General features: G+C 33.8%; 1 protein-coding gene across 5 annotated transcripts; it reads left to right on the plus strand.

Annotated features, from left to right (window-relative positions):
• The first annotated feature begins 486 nt into the window (after positions 1-486).
• Positions 487-26635, plus strand: LOC111798424 (calcium-transporting ATPase 10, plasma membrane-type). 5 transcript variants are annotated; one of them, XM_023681550.2, is made up of 35 exons: positions 487-584; positions 6333-6380; positions 7985-8148; positions 9049-9165; positions 9242-9281; positions 9668-9792; positions 9899-10030; positions 10244-10333; positions 10486-10555; positions 11995-12065; positions 15270-15353; positions 15422-15499; positions 15594-15668; positions 17046-17129; positions 17202-17284; positions 17359-17467; positions 17643-17698; positions 18016-18058; positions 18170-18253; positions 18758-18895; positions 19089-19154; positions 19249-19347; positions 20511-20618; positions 20891-21061; positions 21453-21512; positions 22235-22399; positions 22505-22621; positions 22881-22979; positions 23843-23980; positions 24063-24163; positions 24622-24667; positions 24761-24892; positions 25171-25278; positions 25367-25458; positions 26115-26635. In XM_023681550.2, exons 3-35 carry the CDS (start codon positions 7996-7998, stop codon positions 26215-26217), a joined length of 3237 nt encoding a protein of 1078 aa, XP_023537318.2. In that variant the 5' UTR covers positions 487-584; positions 6333-6380; positions 7985-7995; the 3' UTR covers positions 26218-26635. The 5 variants fall into 5 exon arrangements, with proteins under 5 accessions (XP_023537318.2, XP_023537316.2, XP_023537322.2 ...); XM_023681548.2 differs by having other exon boundaries at positions 490-584; positions 7878-8148; XM_023681554.2 differs by lacking the exon at positions 487-584 and adding an exon at positions 5589-5634.
• Positions 26636-27539: the final 904 nt, after the last annotated feature.

Below are 27539 nucleotides of genomic sequence, written 5' to 3' on the forward strand. Positions count from 1 at the left end.
AGAGTGCCCCGTGTCTATATCAACTAAAATACATACCTATTTTCAAGATAAAGTTTATATTATTAAAAGTTCAAATGAAGTATTTCTGCATTCAATGTTCTTGATATGTACACAATAGCAACCTTAAATTAAGTAGAAAATTTAAGGTCGTTACACCAAAAGTAAATCATACCAACTCACAATGACCTGATAGCATCCTAAACATGAGGAGAGTGCGGGTGTCTATACCAACTAAAATACATACCTAGGTTAGATATAAATAACTCCTCACTACTAGAGGTTATAGCACGGCTAGTTTCCCTTTCGGGGTTTAAAACGTGTATGTTAGGGAAAGGTTTCCACACCTTTATAAAGGTTATGTCGTTCTCCTCCCAACCAATGTGGGACTAGACACTAACAAATATAAGGTCGAAAAGTTGAAGGGGGTAAATTTGTAATTTGAAGAAAAGGTAGAGGAGGGTTTGGGTATAAATAGGGAAGGTTGTATAGAATATCCCAATACAAAAAGTGGGTAAGGGGTTGCTTGGTGAAATGGAAAGCCAAAGGATGAAAGCTTCTTCAACTGAGTTTTCTGCCATTGCAAGGTAAGCATATAACATACACACAAACTCTTATTAAAACCATTCATTCTTTATTTCTCATTTCTTCATCTCTTTTGAATTCATTTGTTAAGAACATCATAAAAGCTTTGCTTTTTATGTTTCATTTCAAACAACAAACCTAAATCTCAAAACAAACACTCTTAGATGATTGCTTTTGAGGAAGGTAATGGGCAGGAAGTTTCCTCTTAATTTCCCATTTCTGTCCTTAAACGACGTCGTATGCCTCCTATTATTATTATTTTTTTATTTCTTTTTAAATATTGATTGCTAAATTTTATTATAGCAAACAAAAATATATATATATATATTATGGACTTTGATATTAATTTTTTAGAAATTATTTAATAGCAATTGGGCATCGAGTTTTTTTTTTTTTATTTATTTATTTATTATTATTATTATTATTATTAATAAAAGAATCAGTTATATATATATATATATATATATATATATATAGGTAAAATAATTCTAGATAAAGGATTGATTAACAAATTTTTTTTTTTTTTTTTTTACAGATGAGAGAAAGTAAAAAAGTATCGATTTTATTTTTTACTTTTGTAAAAAACTTTAATGTATGAGAAGATATAAATGTAGTGAAAGTAATATTAAAAAGTAAAAAAAAGTTAAAATGAGTTCAAATGAAAAAAATATATATATTCTTTTTAGAAACAAAATAAAAATAATAAAATAAATCAAATAAAGTATTTTAGTCTTTTAATCAAAGTAATTAATTTTTTTTAGTCGTAACCTCTAAGTTGGGTTGGATCTACCATTTAGTTGAAAGTAATGAAAAATGTCTGTGTTAGCTCAAAATTGGAATTAGAGCGATGTGTCAGCTTACTCGCTGTTCCCCGAAGGGGTAGACATGAGGCAGCCTTCCAGTAAGGACGCTGGCCCCAAAAGGGGGTGGATTTGGGGGTGGTCCCACATCGATTGGAGGAAGGAAAGAGTGCCAGCGAGGACGCTGGCTCCGAAGGAGGGTGGATTATGTTGTCCCTCATTGGTTGGGGAGGATAACAAACCACCATTTATAAAGGTGTGGAAACCTTCCCCTAGCAGATGCGTTTTAAAGCCACATTGGTTGGGGAGGAGAACAAACCAAGCCTCGAAGGGAAGCCCGAAAGGGAAAGCCCAAAGAGGACAATATGTGCTAGAGGTGGATCTAGGCTGTTACAAATCGTCTCAAAAGAAACACTTGTCCAAGCTTATATGAATCATCAAGGAATCGAGTGACTTCGAGAAATTTTTTTGTCCATTAGGGAAAATTGGCAAATGTCATGGTTAGCAGTGTACATAGGTTGGCTTGAGAAATTTTTTTGAACCAACTCAAAATTTCAGGTTAGTCAAGCCGGTAACTCGAATGACTTGAACATGGTTCACAACTCAACCGAGGGTTGAATTGAGTTGTCAGATTAGCATTCACAAATCACAATACATTAGTAACATTGGTTGAGTTATAATCTTAAAAGTAGGATAGGGTTGAGTTAGATTGTGAACCATACTTTCAGGTCGGGTCAAACGTTGCAATCCGTGAACCTAATTGAATTTTTCAATTTTTCAAAAATTCAACCAAACCCAAATCGGGAATATATATATATATATATATATATATATATATATATATATATATATATATATATATATATATATATATAATCCAACCCAAAGGGTTAAACAGTCAAGGTTGTTCGAGTCCTCTAGTTGTGACGTTGTTTAAGGTAGCGTCTCGGTGGTATGAACCTCGTCGTCCATATGGTCTATAGCCCAATTTTTACTCCACAAACATAACAAGTAGATTCAACCCATGCAATCCTCCCACCCCACACTAGCACAAACTTAAAGAGGCACTCAAAGAACAAATGAAGCCTTGTCAACTAAGCTAACACTAGTAATCATCACTTAGAATAAAGGGAGTACCTCACATGGGAGAGGGCCTCCACAAGGGGCCCAAAAACCAGTTTGTAGCCCTTAAGATAGCCCTCCAACCCAAAGATGACTCATTTTAAGCCTTTATTATCCACAAATTCTTGCACATAAGGAGCCCATGCCACCCAAAGTGAACCTAATCTTAATGACTACGAAAGTTCTCGTTCATATCATCCGTAACATATATTGTAAGATCCCACATTGGTTGGAGAAGAGAATGAAACATTTCTTATAAGGGTGTGGAAACCTCTCCCTAGTAGACGCGCTTTAAAACCATGAAGCTGATGGCAATACGTAGCGAGCCAAAGCGAACAATATCTACTAGCGGTGAGTTTGAGCTGTTACAAATGGTATTAGTGCTAGACACTGAGTGGTATGCCAGCAAGGACGCTAGGCCTCCAAGGGGGTCGATTGTAAGATCTCACATCGGTTGGAGAAGAGAATAAAACATTCCTTATAATGGTGCGGAAACCTCTCCCTTGTATACATGTTTTAAAATTGTGAGGCTGACGGTGATACTAACGGGCCAAAGCGGACAGTATCTGATAGTGGTGAGTTTGAGCTGTTACAAATGGTATCAGAGCCAGATATTGAGTGGTATGCCAGCGAGAACGCTAGGCTTCTAAGGGGGTAGATTGTAAGATTCCACGTTAGTTGGAGATGGGAATAAAACATTTCCTATAATGGTGTAGAAACCTCTCCCTAGCGGTGGGCTTGAGTTGTTATATACACGTTGGTGATGGCGATCTCTTTCTCTTTCACGGCATAGACAAACTTTCGTTCTTGTATGTCCCACATAAAATTCTCGTTTAAATCGATATCTATCTACTTCTTGTTGGGCGTGCTTGATTCTCCAATACTTCTTTAGATAGAAGAAAAGGTATACATCTTGGAAGAGCATAGCGTTCTATCTCTAGCATATCACTCGAGCGAGTAAAAATGAAGATATAAAAGCTCTAAGGCACTAATTTGATAAACTCCGATCTACTAGTAGAAGAGAGCGTGCAAGATGAAGAACGTCTCATCACGAAAATCCTTACATTTGTTAGACACTCTTAAAATTTTAATACTAAATTTCATAAATACAACCAAATAATATAAATTCCAAAATCTAAAAAAATAAAAATAAAAAATTATTATTTTTTCTTTTTTTTTTTCTTTTTTGTTGAATTTTTTTTTTCTTTTAGTAATAAAAAATCTATTTGTCATTTAAAAATTAGACAAATTGTCAAAAGATCTTTTGAAGGAATGCATTAAAGTTTTCAATGGTTCGTCCCTATCCAACTGATATAGGATCTTACAATCCATCACTTTGTGACCAGCGTCCTTTCTAGCACGCCGTTCGATGTCTGTCTTTGATACTATTTGTAACACCTTAAGCCCCCACTGGATCTCACAATTCATCCCTTTGGGACTAGCGTCCTCTCTAGCACGTCACCCGATGTCTGTCTTTGATACCATTTGTAACACCTCAATTCCCCACCGGATCTCACAATCCATCCCTTTGGGACCAGCTCTCTCTAGCACGCTGCCCAATGTCTATCTTTGATACCATTTGTAACACCTCAAGCCCACCGCTAGCAGACATTGTCTTCTTTGGCCCATTACATATTGCTATCAGTTTATTTTTTCAAAGAAAAGTTAACATTCCCTACATTTGACGCTAAGTTTAGGGCATGACTAATACCGAGCTAGTAGACATTGTCCTCTTTGGCCCATTACGTATTGCTATCAATCTAGCTAAGTTTAGGGCATGACTCTAATACCATGTTAGATGAATACGACTCTCGTCAATGGTATGATATTGTCCACTTTGAGCATAAGTTCTCATAGCTTTGCTTTGAGCTTCCTCAAAACGCCTCACACCAATGGAGATAGTATTCTTCAATTATAAACCCATGATCATTCCCTAAATTAGTGAATGTGGGACGTTCATACGTAAATTCTCAGTTTATAATCAAATTTATAGTTTAATTAAAATTAAGAATCGATTATTAATATATTAATTATATTTAAAAAAAAAAAGATAGAATAAAGTAAAAGTGAAAGTGAAAGTTTTTTTTATTTTAATTATAAAAAAGAAATAATAGTGTTTTTCAAAGTAATAAGCTAAAGCCAATTCTTCCTTTAATATTTTGCTTTAATAAGTTTAATTTCATCTTTATTATATCTAATTAATTATTTATTTTTTAAATTCCAAAATGTATGCCATACTTTCAATATAATAATAATAATAATTATTATTATTATTTTTACGTACGTTGCTAGTTGATTTATAACTATATACTCAAGTTGACAATCGACAAAAGGGAATCTCGTACTTTCATTCTGTTTATACTTTGGACACTTTGATCAATCTACGTGATAATATTCAAACTACCTTAGTTTCCAATTATTCTTTAACTTTACCTTTACAACTTTACGTCCTTTTGACATAATAGTTTGAGACAAAAATCAATACGTTATGCATTTTTGTAACGGGTTTATGTCGTTTTTTAGTATCTACCAGTTAAGTTGTCTGTCATATTTAGGTTAGGTTAAATACTAGCTTACACGAACGGAGAACTCGTTTATTAACCTAAGGAGGCTCGTGGAGTATCGAAAGTACTAATATGATAGCTAACCACTTAAATTATGTCAAAATTTATGCCAAATACTTTCAATAGTGGTGGGATTGTGAGATCTCGCATCGATTGGAAAGGAGAACAAGTGTCCTGAAGTGGGGTGGATTGTGAGATCCCACATCGGTTGGGAGGAGAACGAAGAATTCTGTCTAAGGGTGTGGAAATTTATCTCTAACGTACGTGTTTTAAAAACCTTGAGCGGAACCCAGAAATGGAAAGTCTAAAGAGGACAATATCTACTGACCGGTGAACTTGAACTGTTACAGTAATATTACCCGAGTCGAGAAAAGTTGAAAAGAAGAAAACCAAACATGCCCACACATAACCTATGGTACCTAATCCTTGCTTGTAAAAACAAAAAAGGACATAGTCTAAAAAGCACCACCAACTTCACTATAAATATTCAACAACTCGTCCCTTTGCTTCCCCTTGTAGCGTTTCTCTTTGTTCCTTTCACGTCTTTCTTGTTCACGATCATTCAGGTTTGTTCCTAAGCCCCCACTCGACTATAAATTATAAATAAATAAATAAATATATATATATATATATATATATATATATATATTTTTTTATTGAAAAAAAAAATTATATTTAATATTCGAACATACGATTTATAAGATATAAATGTCTAATCACTCCAATTTTATTCCATATCGTAATCTTATTTGGTAATTAATACATTTTTTTTGTTTTGTCAAATCAAAATAATAAAGTAGAGAATTTAATGCTTTAATTTATTATTATATCTCAATAAAATTTCAACAAAAGTTAATTAATAATTTTACCACTGTAAACCCACGTGTCATATTCTTATTGGATATGCATTAACCCATAAAAACCTAATATTCAAAAGAGAAAAGAATATATGCTTTTTTATATATATATATATATATGAATAATTTTTTTGCTCTCCTTTTTCTTTCCAAAATATTCTATAAAACGCGGGATTAGCGAACCTAATTTGATTAATCCAAATTCAGATAGAAAAGGCGTTTTCTTCTTCCTTCGTCGTATCGGTATGTCGGAAAAATTTTAGGTCATTTTTTTCTCTTCAAAATAATTTACTTTGTTTGTAATATGTTCGAGATATTTCGTATGAATAAGGGTTTGTTTTATTTATTTTTTAATTATTAGTTTAATTTAATTATTTTTTGAATTTTTTTTGCAATTTTTAATGCAGAGAGGGAGATGAATTTGCTTCTTGTACTGAAATAATATTGCTTTCTTGGTAAGTCTCCCCTTCAATTCTCTTTTTTAATTTAATTTTTTTTTTATATTTCTACATTTTATTATATTAATATAATAAAAATTAAAATTAGAGATGGAAATAAATAATTAAGGTTATAATTAATTTCTAAAAGTTTTATAAATAGGGAAATGGTAAAATTTAGTTGTGGGGTTTTATTAAATTATAAGAAGGAAATTAAAAAAATTTAAATTATTTTCTATCTCACTTCAAAATTAATATAAATTTTATATTTTTTTCTTTAAAAAATTATAATTTTGAGAATATAATATCATACAAATTGATATATTATTCCAATGTTTTTTTTTAAAAAAAATACGAGAAATGAAAGTTCCAAAATTTTTATTCCCATGTTTTATATTAGTCGAATTTACACATTAAAAAAAAAAAATCGAATTATAAGTTTTTTTTAATCAATTATTATTTTATTTTTAGTAAAAGTAAATTATTACTAAAATTGAATTGAAATTTGAAAGATTTTGAGAAATTACATTTTAAAGAATTAATAATTATTTTTAAAATTTATTAAAAATTGAATAAATTAATTTTTAAAAATTGAAAGCTGTCATTATCACCAACGGCCATTTTCTCACCGGCTTTTGACGGTTACGAACCTTCTTAATTCTAAAAATAAAATAATAAATAATTAAATTTTACACGTTTCGTCCTTTCAAATTTCCCGTACATTTTTAATAGTACCTTTTATTTATTTAATTACTTATTTATTATTATTTTTATGTCCACCCGGATTTTGCTGACCGGTCTCTTTCTGAAAATATAAAAAACTTGAGGGACCACTTGTGCAATTACGTAAACTAAAAGAAACAAATATTTTAATTAAATTATAATATTTTAGATTTTAACTTCTTTTTCTTTCTCGTCTTTTTAAATTATTAAAAATAATATAATAATAATAATAAAAAAAAGCTATTCGTGTCGTGTCCCTAAATCAACACGCCACGTTGTCCTCTCTGTTTCCAGTTCATTCCGTACCGTTCTTTCCCCCTTTTTCCAAATCTGTATTATATTAATTATCATTATTAATATTCATAATTATAATTAATAATCGGTTGATCACTTCTTTTTAATATAATCATTTATATTGATTAAAAAAAATTATTTTCTATTTTTCTAATAGATTATTAATTTTTTTTTTAAATTAAAAAAGATTTTTATTAATATAAATAAGAGTCGGCAGGATTTTGGTCGGTGACGTGGCATTAATAAGTCGGGGGGAGGTGTCTCATTTTTTTTTTTTTAATATAAATTTTGGGAAGTTTTTAATTAATTAATTTTTAATAATAATTATTAAAAATATTTATAGAAAAAGAAAAAATAATTTCAATAATATGATAATAATTATTGATTAACGGAACAAATCGTAATTAGGAAGATAATATGGAATAAGGGTAGAATTGTCATTTTGCTTCTAATCAAAAGAAAAGAAAAGTGAATATAAACGGGACGTTAAAATTACAGACTGAACCGCCATTTCTTTTTCCCGGCGAGATTTTTCATTCGGTCATTCTCCGATGACTTGCGTTGCCTGAAAACACAACTTGACGGTGCCATCTCTCCTGCGATAGATTTTTCGACTATGAGTTCATTCAAAGGCTCTCCGTTTGGAAGACGGAGTGATGTGGAGTCCGGTAGTAGCAATTCCGGTGAGCCGGAGGAGGAGGAATCATCCAATCCTTTCGCTATTCCAAGAACTAAGCATGCTTCTGTTGACAGACTCCGCCGCTGGAGAGTACGGTTTTTCTTTTTGCTCTCTTTTTTTTCGTTTTATGAATACTGATGAATCACTGTGTGTGTATGTGTTTATGTTTTGGATTGTATTCATTTGAATTTCCGCTATATTTCCGGCTTTACAGTGTTTTTTTTTTTTTTTATTTATTTTATTTTAGTAGCGTGTGTGTGTTTATGTTTTGGATTTTATTCATTTGAATTTCTGCTATCTTTTCGGCCTTACAGTTCTTTTTTTTAGTAGTGTGTGTGTTTCTTGTTTTTTTTTTTCGTCTTGCTTTACATTTGGTGATCTTGGAATTGACGTCTTATGTGTTCAATATTCAATACTATGCTTACTGAGTTATATCTTTAGAGTTCTTTAAGGATTATATCCATAACAAATGGTGCAATTAGCCTTGGTTTGAGAAGTACATAAAATTCTGACAATGGATAATTGTAGCAGTATGAAATCTAAAAAAGGAATGTAGAGACTCATTAACCTAACTAAGCTGGTTCGTAAAAAATATAAAGTTGTGCTAATTTGGTTTAATTCATGGAAAAATGCCAGTTGATTGTTTAATCAATTATCATAAATTGTTTGGTTGAACTTAGATTAATAACTGGCGTTTTTTTTTTTATAGAGCTTGATGACTTTTTGGTTATAAGGGAGAAAATATTCTTTCCTTGCCGTGTTCATATCATTAACCTTTATGTGCTGGCAATGATTTTTTGTTTTGGTTAACCTTATGTGCCGTGTTCATACATTCTTGCTATTATCTTCTTGAATTCATGATTTTGAGTATCAACACTGAAATAATTTATTTCTTAAAAATCTATCAGTTTGAATTGTTTTACTGTCTCCAAGCTGCACTATTGTTAAATGAGACTCTAACAGTACTGTTTTACTGTGTCTCTTTTATAGCAAGCTGCGCTCGTGTTAAATGCTTCTCGTCGATTTCGGTATACTTTAGACTTGAAAAAGGAAGAAGAAAAGAAAGAAGCTTTGAAAAAGATTAGAGCACATGCACAAGCCATACGAGTAAAAATTTACTGAACCTAAGTCTTTTCAATTTCTTTTAACATGTGTTTAATCTCCTCTTCCTTTTCTCGGTTAGGCTGCATATCGCTTTAAAGAGGCTGGGGATCGTCTGAGAGGTATGCATTTTTCTTTCATTTAATGTTCTAATGTATCTGAGTGTAAGGCAATGAATGCAAATAATTTACCCAGAATATAGTGCATACGAATTATAGGAGTGTGCATTGATGTTCATACTAATTATTTCATTTTAACTCTCAACTCTTTCTAAATGGATCCCGCTAGAGAAATCTCCTATAAGCTTTTTCCCTCTGGAAATCACATAATTGCTAGGATCTTTGGTTCCTTTCTCCCCCTGAGTTCGACACATTCCTTTCTCCCCCTCAATGGCCTTTATATATGCTCTATATTGTTTACTGTACTTTATAATTGTCTTTGACCAACATCTATGATGCACATGTTTTTTATGGTATTTATGTGCTGTTTTTCTCTCTGACAAATGCAGGTTCTTTAGGTTCAGGGCCTTCGAGAGCAGAAGCTCCAAATGGTGATTTTTCTGTTGGGCAAGAGCAACTGGCTGCGTTGGTAAAGGATCGTAATGTTGATAGTCTGGAGGAGCAATATGGAGGGGTTAGTTTTTAATATTTAATTTTTATTTGAAAATTTCTTTATCCTTTGGTTAATTTCCTTCCATATGAATATTCTATTTAATGTATTTGTTGAATGATTTCATCAGGTTAAAGGGGTGGCAGATATGTTAGAAACGAATTTAGAGAAGGGGATAATTGGAGATGACTCTGATTTACTGAAACGAAGAAACACATATGGTTCAAACACATATCCTCAGAAACCAGGAAGGAGTTTTTGGGTACTTCTCACACTTCTATCTATATTGACGTGTGGAACCAATTAGGTTTATCTATTATTGTTTTTTCCATACGTTTGGTCTTTTATTTCTCTGGCAGATGGAAGGGTTCCATGATAAGTTACGTTTAAAGCAATAAGTTTTTCTGCTTCCAAAGGGAAAAGCTAAAAAAAAAACTTCTTAATGAGTAGTATCTACCTTTTTGTTCTCTTGTAGAGGTTTCTCTGGGAAGCTTGGCAAGATCTTACATTGATCATATTGATGATAGCGGCTGTTGCTTCATTGGTGCTAGGCATAAAGACTGAGGTGAGATTTCTTTTCATTTTTCATATCTTAGTAGGATCCCATGTAACCCCAAAATGGGGCTTGGTGTACATTTAATTGTTGAGAAATCATTTGAAATCCTATTAAGAGTAATTGTTAAATGATTATATGAAATTTTTGGGTTTCTGAACCAGGGTATCAAGGAAGGCTGGTATGATGGTGGAAGCATTGCTTTTGCAGTTCTTCTTGTCATTGTTGTAACAGGTACTCTGTTTTCTTCCTGATTCAGTTATGTTATTTGAGTTAGGGGTGTTCATGAGTTGGTTCATCTCATTTTTAATCAAAACTAGATTGGTTTTCATTTATATAAGGATGGTTGACCAACAATAAACAATCAAGCTGACCAAAGGAACAGTTTGTTGTTTTGGTTTGGTGGTGTGGTTTGAGGGGTTAGTCCACTCAGTCTGCTCATCTTCCTCCCGTGCAGCAGATTTAAGGTCCCAAAACCAACCCCTCTCTTTTAGGTAATGTTAAAAGTAAAACCCTCAAGTAAAAGCTTCTGTATCTCTCTCTCGTTTTGGAATGAAGATAGAGATGGCAGCAGTTGATTCATTGAGATATCCATTCCCCATATCTTTGAGTTCTTCAACAGAAGGAAGGGTTGGGGATTTGAAATCGCTGGCAAGATTAAACTTCTTGTCGATCACATTGGCATATCAAGTGTGGCCATTGAGGATGAGTTGATTTTGAAGAACCAAGATGGTTTCTGTGAAGGAACAAATTTGTGTGAGAGAGAGAGAGAGGCAAAAAGAAACAGTGAAAATTGCATTGAGAGGAAATTGAAATTTCCTTGAGAAGGAGAGTTGAAATTCCAATGAAGAAAGTTATCCCCATCAAGTCAAATTATGATAATTGGACAGTAGAAATATTGAAATGGATCCAACTATTGGAGACTTTGGCGATGTTTAAAGACATCATGTCTGACATTATTGCTTAAGATCATCAAATATCAACATATGTAAGAGAAGAAATTCACAAAAGAAGGAGCCAATAAACACTGGAAAATATCAAGAGGAAATTATTTTTGTATATTTTACTATGAGAAGAAATGAGTTCTTAAATAGAAACACCCATTTATCGAAAAATAAATAATAACCAACAGTCAGTTTTTTGCAATTGATATTTTAAATGCCAAAGCTTGAACCAAACCTAACAGAACCACTGTTGCTTTCTTTGATTTTAGTTTTCAACCCTACAAATTTTATGTTCTAGCCGGATCTATTATGAAGCAATGGAAGTAACTGTAGTTTTATTAGTGTCATGAGAATTGAGAAGTTTGATGATGGATGACAGGGCCTAATGCATTTTTTGTTCATAGGATGTGCTAAGAAAGTACCTAGGTATTCTTTGCCTTTTCGGAATTATGGTCTTGGCAATTTTGGTAGATTGGGGTCCCTTTCTGTAGCTTGCTGGGTGTTCATTTGTTGAGATTTTTTCTTTTTTTTTTTTCTTTTTTTTTTTTTTTGTTGAAATTGTATATTCTTTAATTTTTTTTTTTAATAAGAGCTCGGTTTCTTACCAAAAAAGAAGAAAAAAATATAGTCATTTAATATCTCATTCCCTCATTTCATTTACAACTATTTCAAAATTTTATCACTGACAGTTATTTTAATTTTTTTTTCTATTTTTCCTTTTTTTCCCAGCTATAAGTGACTACCGACAATCTCTTCAATTTCAGAATTTGAATAAGGAAAAGAGGAACATACAAGTGGAGGTATGTTCTATTTTCTAAAACTTAGAAGTAATCGTTGTAGTCAATTGACCACATGCATGCGGTGGTTAATTTTTCTTTGAGATCTGATTGTAAATAAATATTCTATTTGGGGGCCAATATCTAGAAGGTTGAATTATAATAGTTCCTTCTTGGCTAGAAAATGTTCTCATAACTATTTTTGTCAATGTTGGATTCTGTCTAGTAACTCCAGCTGCTAGGTTTCTTGCTTGTGGGTTTAGTTTTATTTGATCCAAAGTTTATTTAGGTTCCTTTTATCTGATTTATATTGGGTGTCATTGCTTGAATAGTTTGGGACATCTTATATTTGATGTATTTTTAGTACTTCTAAGACCTATTTATTTCACAGTTTTAAATACAAAATTTTAACTATTTTTAAGAGAAAAAATAGCATTTTTTAATCTTATTATTATTCTTTTTGAAAACGTCAATATTTCATTAATGTAGTGAAATATATACATTAAACCAGTGTCTCCACAAACTAAATTGGCTTAAAGAAAATCCCCTCAAATTAGCAGATACAGTATTTGAAGAATAATTACAAAGCAATTTGCTTAGTCCTTGTCAGGTGGCAGCTATGAATATATGAGGTTGGATAAATAAATGAGATATCTTTCCTTTTATTTTCTATTGAAGAGTGCTACTCTATATTCAAGTGTTTGAAAGCTTCGTATGATGTTAGGCCAGAGGACTTCAGCCTCCTCAAAGCGAGAACCGATTTGGAACCAGGGTTTATTTTTTCTTTTTTATGACTTTATACTTTCCAATAATCCCACATAAAGATCTTTGACTATCTTTTCAAATCACTTTGCTAATGTTAGAGAGCTGAGCTGACCGTGAAATTGATGCTTCAGTTGGTTTTGTTCAACGGTTTGCTAACTAACTTAAGGTGTATTTGGGTGAGGTGGGTCAGTTTGGTGGGCTGAGGGCAAATGTAATTTAATGGAGGACGAGAAAAGAGAGAATTGGGGGTGGGTCTGTTGAGGTTTATTGGGAGTGAGTGTCCCACATTGGTTAATTTAGTGGAAGATCATGGGTTTATAAGTGAGGAATACTAACTCCATTGGTATGAGGCCTTTTGGGGAAGCCCAAAGCAAAGCCATGAGAGCTTATGCTCAAAGTGGACAATATCATACCATTGTGGAGAGTCGTGATTCCTTACATGGTATCAAAGCCATGCCCTAAACGAGAATAGAATCCTCAAATATCGAACAAAGAATTGTGAGCCTCGAAGGTGTAGTCAAAAGTGACTAAGTGTTGAACAAAGGGTGTACTTTGTTCGAGGGCTCCAGAGAAAGGAGTCGAGCCTCGACTAAGGGGAGGCTCTAGGCTATTCGAGAGCTCCATAAGCCTCAGGGGAGGCTTCTAGTGTACTTTGTTCGAGGGGAGGATTGTTGAGGTTTATTGGGAGTGAGTGTCCCACATTGGTTAATTTAGTGGAAGATCATGGGTTTATAAGTGAGGAATACTAACTCCATTGGTATGAGGCCTTTTGGGGAAGCCCAAAGCAAAGCCATGAGAGCTTAGGAGAGTCGTGATTCCTAACAGGGTCAACTATGGAGGGTAACCGTGGAAAACTAATTGAAGGGGGAGCAGGGGAAGGTAGACACTAGGGTTGCCTAGCTGAAGGGATGGGAAACTTAAAAAATAAACTGAGATACACCACACATGCGGAAAAGAATATCAGTGGGATTGGGGAGTGTGGGTGATAGGCGGTAAGCTTGGTTTAGTTGGTCAACTCAATTTAGTGAAATCACACTATATTTTCTCTTGGCTCAGTCTAGGGTTTGGTTATTATTATTTTTGATATCTACGAGTGTTGGGCCATAAAGCTCGACTTTCATCCAGTTAGGGTTTGGTTCAAATATATTTGAACGTTCACTATCTACCAGCTTTATTGTTCTCACAAAGAAGTTCTGGAGTTTCCTTTATTTGTTCGTGGTTAATCAGCATTTGAGTCCTCTTGTGCTTTTTATACTGAGTTCCCACAAAAAGACCTATACTTCTTTGGATAAGTATTTTTCCAATAAAGGTTGTTTTAAGTTGGGCTATTAGATTTAATTAAATCTGCCATCAATGAGCTAATAGTAAAGAACTTCGAAGTATCTAGAGACCAAATCCAAGAATCATATGAATTCCTTGAAGTAACCAAGGATAAAAGATGAGATAGATGAGTCCATTCCATAATTTCATCGTCATTGAGGTTCCTTTGAAGGCCTAGATCCTAAGCGCACAATGTGTTGGATTCCATAAGGAAGCACTATTTGTGATAAGCTATCTAACCTGATGCTACCTATATATTTGTGGGAGGACAGTAGGTAATTTCTCGCCATTTAGCCGTAAATCATATCAAAGAACTTTATGTAGCCCATTTCCAACCCTTTTCTGAATACGAGTAATATGACAGCATTAGTGAAGCTAATGTGCGTCCAAGGTGACTTTGAAAAACCCCTCAAAATATGAGACAACCATAAACATTCAGCATTTGAGGAGTAATATTTAGCCACAATTAGTTGTCTCTAAAGAGCATTTTTCCTCGTGTAAAAACCATCAAATCCCTTTAGCCAATAGTGCATTCACTGTAGTCAGTAGCAAAGTATGGGACTTTTTTTAGAAAGTTTGGTTTGCAGTGGTGTAGGCCTTTGTTTCTGGAAGATAGTGGGGATGTTTGAATGGTTGGCAGCTTTTCGGGAAGGCTGTGGTGTTGTGGACAAATGTGGCTACGGCTATAGTGTGGTTGATTTAGAAGGAAAGAAACAATAGTCTTTAAAGAGAAGTTCAATTCTTTTGATTACTTTTGTAACATTCTACAGTTAGAGGCATCCAGTTGGAGTAGCCAACACAAGTCTTTTTGTAATTACACCACTTTCAATATCAACCTAGATTTGAAGGTATTTTGTAGCCTCTTTTTGGGAGGGGGGACCCTTGGTATCTTTTCCCTTTAGGCAGCCCCTCTTATAGCCAATTTGTTTCTTCGTCAAGTATTTCTGTGTTTTATAAAACAAAATCATTTTGTGGACTTTCTCTCACATGATTTTGTTTATTCTTCTCTTAATATTGATGCGGTCTCATTTCTTGCTTAAAATAGTCATTCCTGCTGTTTTTATGATATTCAACTGTACTACAAATACCACTACTGTTGGTTTTTTATTGTGATGAACTTAATAATTAGTACTGCAATAATAGGTTGTTCGAGGTGGTCGTCGAATTGAGGTCTCAATTTATGACATTGTGGTTGGAGATGTTATACCACTCAATATTGGTGATCAGGTCTGCAGCTCTATTCATTTCTATTTGTATTTCTACATTAAACTGTTATGCTGATAGATCTTCCTTAGGTCCCTGCTGACGGCATCTTAATTTCTGGACACTCACTTGCAATTGATGAATCAAGCATGACTGGAGAGAGCAAGATCGTTAGTCTTTTATATCTTTGGCTTATTAGATTAAATGAAGTGTTCTCAAGTTCTCTTTTCTTATTTATCTGAAGAAAGGTTGCTTCTTTTGCAGGTTCAAAAGCAGCATGCTAAGGACCCTTTCCTGATGTCTGGATGCAAAGTGGCTGATGGTCATGGCACTATGCTGGTAAATGTTTCTTTGATTTATTTTTGGATTATTTTTTTTCCTTCCTTCCAGTCCTTTACAAGTGCAGTTTGTCCAATATTATTTTTAGGTTTCTGTTCATGTATTTTTTTCTATTCAATTTAAGTCTTTCAGTCCTTTGATATTAACATCACTCGAGAATTATCAATTTGGATCATGTTTACGATTCAAGCACAATATTAGATTACCTTTAAAAAAATACATTAATTTATTATTGATGATGTGGGTTTGATCTTAAATGATTGTTTTGATCAGCCTTTGTCTAAGCTTGGAAATATTTATTTCTTTGTCCTTACTATAACATGTTCTAAGATTATATGATAAAGTACGAGTGAGTTTGTGTAATTTGAGTAGAAACGACACTTTTTTTTCTCCCTTTTTTCATCCCTATTGAGATCTTTATACTATTTTGGGTCCTTGAAATTTTAAAATATTTATTGTACTCTCAGTACTTCAAAATTTTTGTAGTATGTAACCTAATCTTGCCTCAGGCAGCCTTTTTGACACCCATATATGCCTACACTAACATGTTAACACAAACTTAAAGTCACATTATTAATAACTGTCATCAGCAAAATTAAGGAGAGGAACAAAATGATTGTGTTTTTAAGTTCAAGGACTGAAATAAGTTCAGGGAAGAGTTTAGGATGAAAATTTCCTGATACATTGGTGACAGGTTCAGGGACAAGATTCCATAAACCTTGGTGATTTGAATGGCACTTGATTCTATTTCAAGTTTGTTTTATAAACCTTAGTAATTTGATATCATTTGATGTTTCCCACCTATAAAATGTATTTTGTTCTCTTTTGATGTTTAAATTTTAGATGTCAAATTTGTTTTTACAATGTTAAATATTTATGCACACATTATAAAAAAAATAAAAAAATAAAAAAATAAAAAAAACTGACGTGTTTCTTTCAATTGACTTGTGTCACATGCGAGTTTCCGTGATTCTTAGGTACAAGAAAGACTTTTAATAGGCTGGTTGCACAGGCTTTTATTTTTGCATTTTTTTTTTATATGGGGCTAGTTTTATGCGAATGCTCAGTGCATGTGCGTCACATTACCTTAAGTTTGTCTAGGCTTTGATACTAATCTTGGTGCAGATAGTGTTGATGGAGATCTGTTTTTTTTTTTTTTTTTTTTTTCTATGTTTGTATGTAACAAAACAGATTCTTTGTTCATAGTTTGAGATTGGAAGGAGTTTCAACGGTAACTTTGCAACTACTTAAATTGTAGCAATTAACTAACTGTAGCATAGCTAAAATAGTTAACATGAGAAGTGGTAGAAAATCACTGTAAACTGCAGTAAATTCTTAAAGCCCATTGCATAAAACTTCTCCACATCATTATTTTAGGTTACAAGTGTTGGAGTTAATACTGAATGGGGTTTGCTTATGGCAAGTATTTCTGAAGACAATGGCGAGGAAACTCCTTTGCAGGTTTGATCCCCTTACTGTTTTTGGTTAGTATATGTTCTTTTGTTCTATTTTACAGCTAATGAATTTTAATAGGTGCGTTTAAATGGTGTGGCAACTTTAATTGGTATTGTTGGACTCTCAATAGCTTTCGCTGTCTTGATTGTGCTCCTCGCAAGGTAAATAAGAGCTTTGGCTTACTAATGAATTTTGTTCTTATTGACTTATTTTTTATTTTAAAAAATGAGCACAGATATTTCACTGGTCACACCAAAAATCCAGATGGAAGCCGTCAGTTTATTGCAGGGCAGACAAAAGTTGGTCGTGCCGTTGATGGGGCCATCAAAATTGTCACTATTGCGGTATGTTCTGAAAATTTGAAATGTTTGGAGCATTGACTGATTGATGATGATGATTACACAACTTTAAATTTAAAAAGCATGTGTGGAAGATTTATATGATGGAGGAATGATGTGTATGTGTGCTTGGATGTGTATTTATTTGTAATACATTTTTCTTTCAATGTTTGTCATGTAGGTGACCATCGTTGTGGTTGCTGTGCCTGAAGGGCTTCCACTAGCTGTAACATTAACGTAAGTGTACTTTTATTTGTCATCAATATTTTGCGTATGTTTGTTTATGGAAGACATGTTTTTTATGTACACATTTATTTAATATATTGCCATCAATCTCCAATCTCGAGTGTTCAATGCTTCTCATCCTATGGTATATTGGTTGATTTTGTTTCCTCATGGTCTCCTTGCTTTGCCGATTCTGCTAGATTTTTTATTTCTAAGTTGTTCGTAAAACTACTTCGATGCATTATAAATGAAAGCTTCTTTATAATTGTACTGAGCTTTATATGTTTCAACTTTTGCCTTATTACACAATGCCTTTTTGACTGTGGCAGCCTTGCTTACTCAATGAGAAAGATGATGGCAGACAAGGCACTGGTATGTACGGTGGTTTATTCCATGGTCATACTTCAGCGAATTTTGTTATAAAAGGATATTGTAGATTTATCAATCATATGTTTACACACTTCAATGTGACTTAAATGTAAGGTGCGGAGGCTATCAGCATGTGAGACGATGGGGTCTGCTACAACTATTTGTAGTGATAAGACTGGAACCTTAACTATAAATCAGGCAAGTTTCACAATTTTTTATTTATTTATTTATTTTAACTTACATCTTATTCTTTTAACAACTTTTTCCATTGTATCAAGTTCAAAATCTTCTTTTGTTTGATGTTAAGTATTTGTTTGATTTTTTAGCTTACGTTTTTAACATAGTGACAACTTTGTGCATTCTCTCGAGTTTGATCTTCAAAAGTCTCTTTTGTTTGATGTTAAATTTTTGTTTGTTAAATCAGGTAAGTTACTCATTTTTTTTGTTTGATCTCTAAGCTTACATTTTATTTTATTGACAACTTTGTGCGTTATCTCGAATTTTTCTTCAAAATTCTCTTTTATGTGATGTAAATTGACAGAAATTTTAACACCCTATCTCCTTTGTAACTCATTGGAATGTGGATAATGATGAAATAGAGAAATACTTGTGTATCTTCTAGGATGGGAACCGATCTTTCTTTTTCTTTGATTACTCTGATTGGCCTTTCAGGTCTATTAACCTTGTTGGTCAATTTTGTAGATGACCATTGTTGAGGCTTATGTTGGTGGGAAGAAGACTGATCCACCAGAGAAGAAGTCAGAGTCATCTTCCATGTTATACTCCTTACTTGTTGAAGGCATTGCTCTGAACTCAAACGGCAGTGTATATGTGCCTGAGGTATGCCAAAAAGAATCAGTGGTCATTTCTAACTCATGAATTAATCAGATATTTCCCAATGAATCTATTGAAATTTCCAAAGCCTGGAGATTTTTGTGTTACTATTGTTATAAATAAATTCAAATTTACAATCCAGTGTAATTGTCTAGCAGCCTGTTGAAACGCTAGTGTTTGTCTGTTTTTGTAATTTCAGAGTGGTGGAGAGGCAGAGGTTACAGGTTCGCCTACAGAAAAGGCTATTCTTAACTGGGGTATCAAGGTGCTTTTCCATATGGGTTCTTCTTTTTTCTTTCTTTTTTTCATACAGAATTTATGTGAAGTATACAATATTCATAATAATACTATGTCTACAGCTGGGAATGAACTTTGAAGCAATAAGAAAGGAATGTGCAATTCTTCACGTTTTCCCCTTCAGCTCAGACAAAAAACGTGGTGGTGTTGCAGGTCAACGGGTAATCAGCTATACTGTGCATTTCATATTCACTATGTCGGTGATTTCATTATTTTTTCTGTTTACTATAGAATTTTTCTCTGAATAAAAGATTAAGAGATGTCTGTAGCGTGTAGTTGGATCCTCAACTCAAAATGCTCCTTTACCGAAACAAGAACGTATTTCCCTTATTTGGCTCTATAAACCATTGACGTAACTTGATAATGTTGAGACTGTAAAAATCTGGATAGCATTTCTTAGAAGTCTCTTTCCGGAAGTCTATTGACTTTTGGGATTGAGTTTGCTTCTCAGCATTCATTTTGATGAGGATTGAGTTTGCATATCAAAACACTTCTGTTGTTACTTTCTCCGGTGCTTCATTTGTTGTCTTCTTTAAGCTTCTCGTACAACTAGGTCGAAAATGATTTCCCCCCGCCGCCCTACATTTTTATTCCATTTTCCTTTCCCTTTTTGTTCTTATTATTATTTTTATTATATATATAATCTTGATTTCAAGGAGGTGGTTGTTTCCTACCAAAAATGAAAAAAAAAAAAAAAAAGGAAGGATAATTGAAGAAGAAATATCTTATATCCCCAGTCATACCAAAAGAACGTGATTAATTTGGGGTTTTTTTTCCTTGTTCCTATTAAGAATTTAGTGAGGCGTATGTCTTGTTTTGAGTGTTCACGTTTTCTGTGTGCTGACTAAGAAAATTAATGGTTGGTGAGAAGAAGTGAGAGCCCTTTTATTTCGTCCAAATCCTTGTTTTTTGGTTAATGTGACCCCTTATATCAATTCTTTACTCTTCTCTTTTATGCAATAAAGTGTTACTCGTTAGTAAATTTGTATGGAAAGAAGAGGGTGGGAAAGGTTATACTATACTCCCAATTATTGATCAAAGAACAAATAATTATTTTTTATCTTCTTATAGGAATATAGTTTGTGGGTTTGAAGTATTATGTTGTGTTACTTGTACCACTTGTCATTATTCTGTGTCGAGTAATTTTCTTTTTGTCTAAAAAGAAAAATTATCAACGGTACGTAAATATTCTATGGTGTGACCCATATTGCATGTCTGCTGACTGATGTTTCATTTGTTGCATAATGCTATTGCCGTTTGGTTCTATATGAAATATTAGATATTTGCACTAATGATACGTGAATGTACTCTATGGTTTTTACAGGATAATCAAGTTTATATACATTGGAAAGGTGCTGCTGAGATTGTCTTAGCATCGTGCACGCAGTACATGGATGAGCATGATCATTCTGTCCTACTAGATGAAGATAAGGTTTGACACCTTCGTGCATTTAGGAATGAATGGTTTAGTGAAACAATAACACGAAAGTATGATTTTCAGACTGTTTATGTAAAATTAATTCCTTTTTTTTTTATAAAAAAAAAAAAGTTTTTTGTACAGTAACAGGAGGTGTTAGCTATCTCTTGGCGTATATTCAATAATTTGTGGTCTGCTACATTGTTGAAATGATTTTGATACTCATTTATACCAATTTTCAGGTTTTTATTTGGAACTTGCGCTGTAATATTTGTTACTTTTTGCAGATGACATATTTCAAGAGAGCTATTGAGGATATGGCTTCGCGTAGTTTACGTTGTGTTGCACTTGCATATAGATCTTGTGAACCTGAGAATGTTCCTGACGGTGAAGAACAATTGAGTAAGTGGGCTCTACCAGAAGACGACCTTGTTTTGTTGGCTATAGTTGGTTTGAAGGTGGGTCTTTCTTAGTTCACTTATAGTGCGCTGCACTTTTAATTAGAAGATAAAAGTTTCTACAGATTGAAGCCATGTGAAAAGTTCTTTGCCTCATGCTATTGTTTTTTTTTTAAAAAAAAAAAAAAAAAAAAAAAAAAAAATAGTCTTCTCTAATTTTAATTTGATAATGTTCCTCATTCTACTGAATAATTTTGGAAATCCTGGTTATATTTTTGCATCCAATGAAACACTTCATTTGCCTTTTTTGCCCCTAAATTTGTAATTGTGTTCGATGTACTTTTACTGCTTCAAGCGTGCCATGCTTAGTAGTCTCTTTTCAATCAAGAAATTGGGCGTATGTTTTATTTCTTGTGCATATTTTTATTATCTTATGCCCTCTGGATTCTAGGACCCCTGTCGGCCAGGAGTAAGAGATGCTGTACGACTTTGTCAAAAAGCTGGTGTTAAGGTACTCTTTTCTGGTTAAGATTTTGTTTTCAATACGGTGTTGTGAATTACTACTGTCTCTGCGCTCAAAACATTATCTATCAGTCAGCATATTTATTTAGTGCTTTTTGCATATATGCGCATGCATGCTTTTGTGAGATGTAATTTTTACTATGTTTGAGCTTGAGTTTTGGGAATATTGGCGGAATTTTGTGACAGAGAAATCTGAAAAATTAAAGGCAGACTCAAACATAGCAGAGAAAACTAGAGAATTCACTATAACACCTCAGAATTCTAACTATGATCTTGAATATAAATTCACTAGCCTTTTTAGATAATATCTGCTGGAACTTCATTAGAATAGCATGCAAATATTAGAAATTAAGAAACAAAAGCTAATTCAACCAATAAAACTATTACTTACAAACAAGCTTGAAATTAAGAAATCTAATTGTAATTAGATTTCAGTATGATGTTTTTAAGACGATCATTATACTTTCATTCAGTTGAAGTCCTGAATTTACTTCCTGCTTTAAATCTCTATCACTTGCTTTCTTTGAAGACCCGTTCTCTCTAAATGGGATTATCCATGTTTTGTTTTTATCTTTTACCATGTGTCTCTTGTATTCTTTACATATATTCGTTTCTTCATTAGCTAGGGGGCATCCTATATTACAGGCGGCACAAGGGTCTTGTTTCAGTTGGGTGGACTATTGTACTCACCAAATTCTTTTCCATGCGTAGGTACGAATGGTCACTGGTGATAATGTCCAAACTGCTAGAGCTATTGCACTGGAATGTGGAATACTTGGTTCAGATTCAGATGCTACTGAACCAAATCTTATTGAAGGAAAAGCATTCCGTGCCCTGACTGATGCCCAAAGAGAGGAAATTGCTGAGAAAATATCAGTACGTTGTTTGGATCTTATTGAACACCCCTCAATTTTAAGAATTTGCTTGGTTGCGTAAAGAGTTACAACTGAGACTGATTTTAACTTTTCTGGCTGTTTTAAGGTGATGGGTCGGTCCTCTCCCAATGATAAGCTTCTCCTTGTGCAAGCCTTGAGAAAGAGAGGACATGTAGTTGCTGTTACTGGAGATGGTACAAATGATGCTCCTGCATTACATGAGGTTCTGCTACTATCTACATAGACTATAGCCACTATTTTCCAATCAGATGTAAAATTAGAGTCGAGCATCTTTAATAATAATAGTAGTGTTTTTGTTCGACTGGTCCTTTGCTGCAGAGTGTGAATACTTTATTACAAACTGCTTGGTGTTGAGAGATTAGACAATTTGATCTTGGAATTTTATGCCTGATAATTGTAGTTTCTGGCTTGCTATTTTTCATTTTGTTCGTTGTTCTAAATGCTACTCTTTTGGAGTGTAGGCAGATATTGGCCTTGCAATGGGTATCCAGGGGACAGAAGTTGCTAAAGAAAGCTCAGATATTATTATTTTAGATGACAACTTTGCTTCAGTTGTGAAGGTCAGTCTTGGTTTTAGAGCTTTTACTTCAATTTTATTTTTTTGGTTCGTCAGAGAAGTTCTAGCACTGACGTGCCTCATCAGTATAACTAATGTCGCCTTTGATGCATGGTCAAAGGATATCTCCCCACTAACTTGCGACTTCTGTATCCATATTTTTGGTATCTTTTGATATTGTGAATTTCATTTATATATTATGCCTATGGACTAAACTAAAATTCTTAAATTTGAGTGGCTGGGATCTAACTGGCACTAGTTGAATTTCTTCATACATAATCTATAAGTTTGGTGATCTTTTTTCTGCTTGCTTTAACAATTTGTTATTAAGGCCTTGAGTCAATTTGCAAAAAGTTTTACTTCCCAATTCTCATTTTTCGACTTACATCAGTTTCCTAAAATATTGTAACCCACTTGTTTTGATCCTTATTATAACAACTATCCAGAAAATATGAAAGCTTGTGTGCAATCATTTATATTTTTAAGAAAAGGGGGGAAAACGAGATAAAATATCATCAGTATTATTCTATAAATATCTCTATGAAATTGTTCTGGAACTTTTTTTGCTGTGTCCATTGTATTTGCCCATCTTGAAAGTTGTGCACAATGAAATTCAGCTGAACAAATGGCTCGCTCCTTATATTTAATGATGAAAAATAAGTAACGTAGATATGAAAGTTTTATTTCTAAAGCATTTTGCTTGAGCTTAGCAATTGGTAATGCATGAGAATGAGATGACAGACGTGCAATTATTTATGTTCTTTAAAAAGGGGAAAAAGAGAGAAAATAGCATCAGTATTGTTCTATCTCTCTCTGTGTGTGGTCTCGTATGAAGAAGCCTTTTCATTCATTGTCGGCTGGATGCAGGTTGTGAGGTGGGGCCGATCAGTATATGCAAATATTCAGAAATTCATCCAGTTTCAGCTCACTGTCAATGTTGCGGCACTCATTATCAATGTCGTGGCGGCAATATCCTCCGGTGATGTCCCACTAAATGCTGTGCAGGTTTGTGCACTCTCTATCTGTTGAGTGCCATTGAGAATACTCATAAATGACGTGTTGTTTGACATCGTCTACACTTCGACAGCTTTTGTGGGTTAATCTTATTATGGACACTCTCGGCGCATTAGCATTGGCTACTGAACCACCAACCGATCACCTCATGGACAGGACGCCTGTTGGTAGAAGGTACACTCCCTCTGTAAATTTCTATTGATATTTGCAGAAATGAGAGGTCTAGCTTAATTAAGATAATTGATGAGGTTATATATGTCAAAATTTTATTTTATTTTGTTAATGAGAAACCACATTTATTTTGCTAATGAAAGTCCAACATATGCTAATTCAAATAGAAAGGGAATCCTGAACCGAGATTTGTGAATTCTAGTCTAATCTTACGAATTGAACTCATAACTTTTGGGCTGGATAGGCATAATGTTCCCATATTTTCCTGTTCTATCAAATTCACATATATTTTGGCGTAGCTTTTCCATTTCCATTTTAGTCCACAGCGCGGTAATATCTTGAATTCTGTATGTGTATCTCTTTTCATGGTGGTACCTAGCGCGCTTTGTTTTCTCTTTATTTTATAAGCATAGTTCAATTCTATGCAATACAACAGTTTAATAATCTGTTGTTTGTTTCAGTGAACCTCTTATAACAAATATCATGTGGAGAAACCTGCTGATACAGGTAATTTCTTATGGCTTGATTTCTATGCTTTTCAAGATTTCCATATCTTATGGTTCTTGCATTTGAAGAGATTCCTTTATCGTGTATCTTCAGGCATTTTATCAAGTTACTGTGTTGCTTGTCCTCAACTTTCGTGGTCGAAGTTTGCTTCATTTGAACCACTCTCATGTAGAAGCTATCAAAGTGAAGAATACGTTGATTTTCAATGCATTTGTGCTTTGTCAAGTAAGCCCTTTATTCGAGTAATAATTTGGCAGAATTTTATGTACTCACTTTTTTTTCATTGGTTCCCAACGAAGTAATGCGTGTTTATGCTTGTCGCTTGTGTCTCCCTTTTTTTTCTGTTTTCATTTCGTGATCAACCTAGATAGTTTGAGGCTTGTTTCATATTTAAATCTTAACCTTGTTTAGTGTTCTTTGTTCAATAAGCTTATTGACTTGTAGTGCTCGAAAGCCAGATGAGAAGTATATATTCAAAGTAATCTTAACCTTGTTTACTGCAGGTTTTTAATGAATTTAACGCTCGAAAGCCAGATGAGAAGAATATATTCAAAGGAGTCAATAAAAATTACCTCTTTATTGGGATCATTGGAATTACTCTTGTGCTCCAGGTGAGAACCGTTATTCAACTTTGCTATTATATTTTGAGATTAGCATGTTCTTCACGTTAAAATTTTATATATTTCTTTTTTGTCTTAGGTTATAATAATCGAGTTTCTGGGGAAATTCACATCCACAGTCAGACTTAATTGGAAGTATTGGATTATTTCCATAATCATTGGTGTTATCAGGTATGCTTATCTTAAGTTTTATGCTTTTGGTGCCTTAATAACACACTTGACGCCACCATAATTGTGAGATCCCGCATCGGTTGGGGAGGAGAACGAAACATTCTTTATAAGGGTGTGGAAACCTCTCTTTAGCAGACGTGTTTTAAAAATCTTGAGGGAAAGCCCAAAAAGAAAAGTCCAAAGAGGACAATATCTGCTAGCGGTGGACTGGGCCGTTACAAATGGTATCAAAGTCGACACTGAGCGATGTTCTAGCAAGGAGGCCGAGTCCCAAAGGGGGTGGACACGAGGCGGTGTGCCAGCAAGGATGCTGGGCTCCAAAGGGGTTTGGATTGGGGGGTCCCATATCGATTGGAGAAGGAAATGAGTGCTAGTGAGGATGTTGGCCCGAAGGGGGTGGATTGTGAGATCCCATATCGGTTGGAGAGAAGAACGAAACATTCTTTATTAGCTCAAAGAGGACAATAATATCTACTAGCTGTGGCTTGGACCATCACAATAACACCTTTGCATCTAATGTTGAAAATCCTCCAAATTTTTAATCATCTTTTGATTATATGATTTAGAAGAATACGAGAGTTTTAGAGGATCATATACTGTACTCATTATGTTGCTCCATTTTGGTTTCTGCTAAACAATCTCTTATTCTTTTTCAGTTGGCCCCTAGCTCTCCTTGGGAAATTTATACCTGTTCCTGAAACTCCCTTCCATGTGCTTATTATCAGAATGTTCCGTAAACGACGAGCTGGGAGATCGTAATTGCTCTACTTCCACCAATCATTTCACTGGACCTACAGCAACATTTTTTTTTTCTTTTGAGTTTGTAGGATAACAGTTTTTATAGGACTCGAGCAACACTCGCCACGACACGATGGATCAGTGTGGAGATTGGTTTTGTGTGCTTCTAAAGGGAAATCTTTCCGAAGGATCGTATAGAAGTCGGATTCAGATAAGTCGTATACTTGACTAACTCGTGGCTAACCCAATACGAGAATGGTGGTAAGAGATTGTGTCCCTGTTAAATATAACTATGTTTGTATTCTATAAGTTACAGTTTGTTTCAGTGTCATGTTCATAACTTTGTGATTTGGGGTTGCTTTTGGTTTGAAGATTATGTTAATGTGAAAACACACGGAACAATACTAGAACTATATAAAAGCGTCTTAAATTTGATTCATTTCTATCTTTTATTGTCTTAATTTGAACTGTATTGTGAAAGAGTCTTGTGTTTGATGTGTTTTTGAAGCTATGAAATATCCGGATGATGTGGAATAATGCATTATTATTCAAGTTGTGCAACATATTTAGACATTTGGAAAAGTTAGTGGATGAACTAGGGATCAATTGCTCAAAGAGCTAGAAAGCATATTGTAAATAGGAATTGGGTTATTAGCATGTGTTATGTGTACTTAAGAAAGTGGGAATGGTTGTAATAGTCAACCGGGTTAATGATTTCGTCCCTACTCATGACTGGTATATGGATCTCTTTATTTATGTAGTGGTCGGTCTGATAGAAGCTTGTCTAGAAGTGACTAGTCGCTTCTCGAAAGTCTCTTGACTTTAGTGTAGGTAATCGATCGTCTTGTCTTTCATCTATTGATCAAATATTGAATCAATTGGTTGGTCAAGACTACAACTTGGATGGTTATTTCATGTACAACCAAATAAATATAGTTTTCTAAGATTAGGACCATCATTCACCGTATCACTAGTCAAGTTCACCCTAGTAACAAACAATACATGCATTAACGATTTTAATTCAAATTCAAATCCTGTCGGACTAGATGATAGTTCTCCTCTCACTAATCTCATTTAGACATGAAAATAACTCTGGTCTAGCATGAAAAGTGAGGTATAAAATTTAGCCAATTTGTATACTTGTGCAGAATCGTTAGATCATTATGCTGAACTATAAAAAAAACAAAAACAAATGTCGAAAATAGTGAAAAAAAATTATTAAAAAGAAAGTCAGGTAGATGTTGGAGGACTCAATAAAAAGCTACATAGTAGGGTTACAAATCTATTTTCAACCCTTGTTTTAAGAAAGGAAGCTTAGAGTCATATCCCCGGCCAATAGTTAT

Source organism: Cucurbita pepo, chromosome 7 (genome assembly GCF_057944985.1).
Source record: "Cucurbita pepo subsp. pepo isolate OVF chromosome 7, ASM5794498v1, whole genome shotgun sequence".
Classification (NCBI taxonomy): Eukaryota; Viridiplantae; Streptophyta; class Magnoliopsida; order Cucurbitales; family Cucurbitaceae; genus Cucurbita; species Cucurbita pepo.

What these genes read in the sequence shown, in the direction of transcription:
- LOC111798424 (XM_023681550.2), top strand. Translation starts at nt 7,996, where the DNA reads ATGAGTTCATTCAAAGGCTCTCCGTTTGGAAGACGGAGTGATGTGGAG. An exon ending in TCTTGTCATTGTTGTAACAG is followed by an intron (nt 10,556 to 11,994) that starts GTACTCTGTTTT and finishes TTTTTTTCCCAG; the next exon opens with CTATAAGTGACTACCGACAA. An exon ending in GAACCTTAACTATAAATCAG is followed by an intron (nt 18,254 to 18,757) that starts GCAAGTTTCACA and finishes TCAATTTTGTAG; the next exon opens with ATGACCATTGTTGAGGCTTA.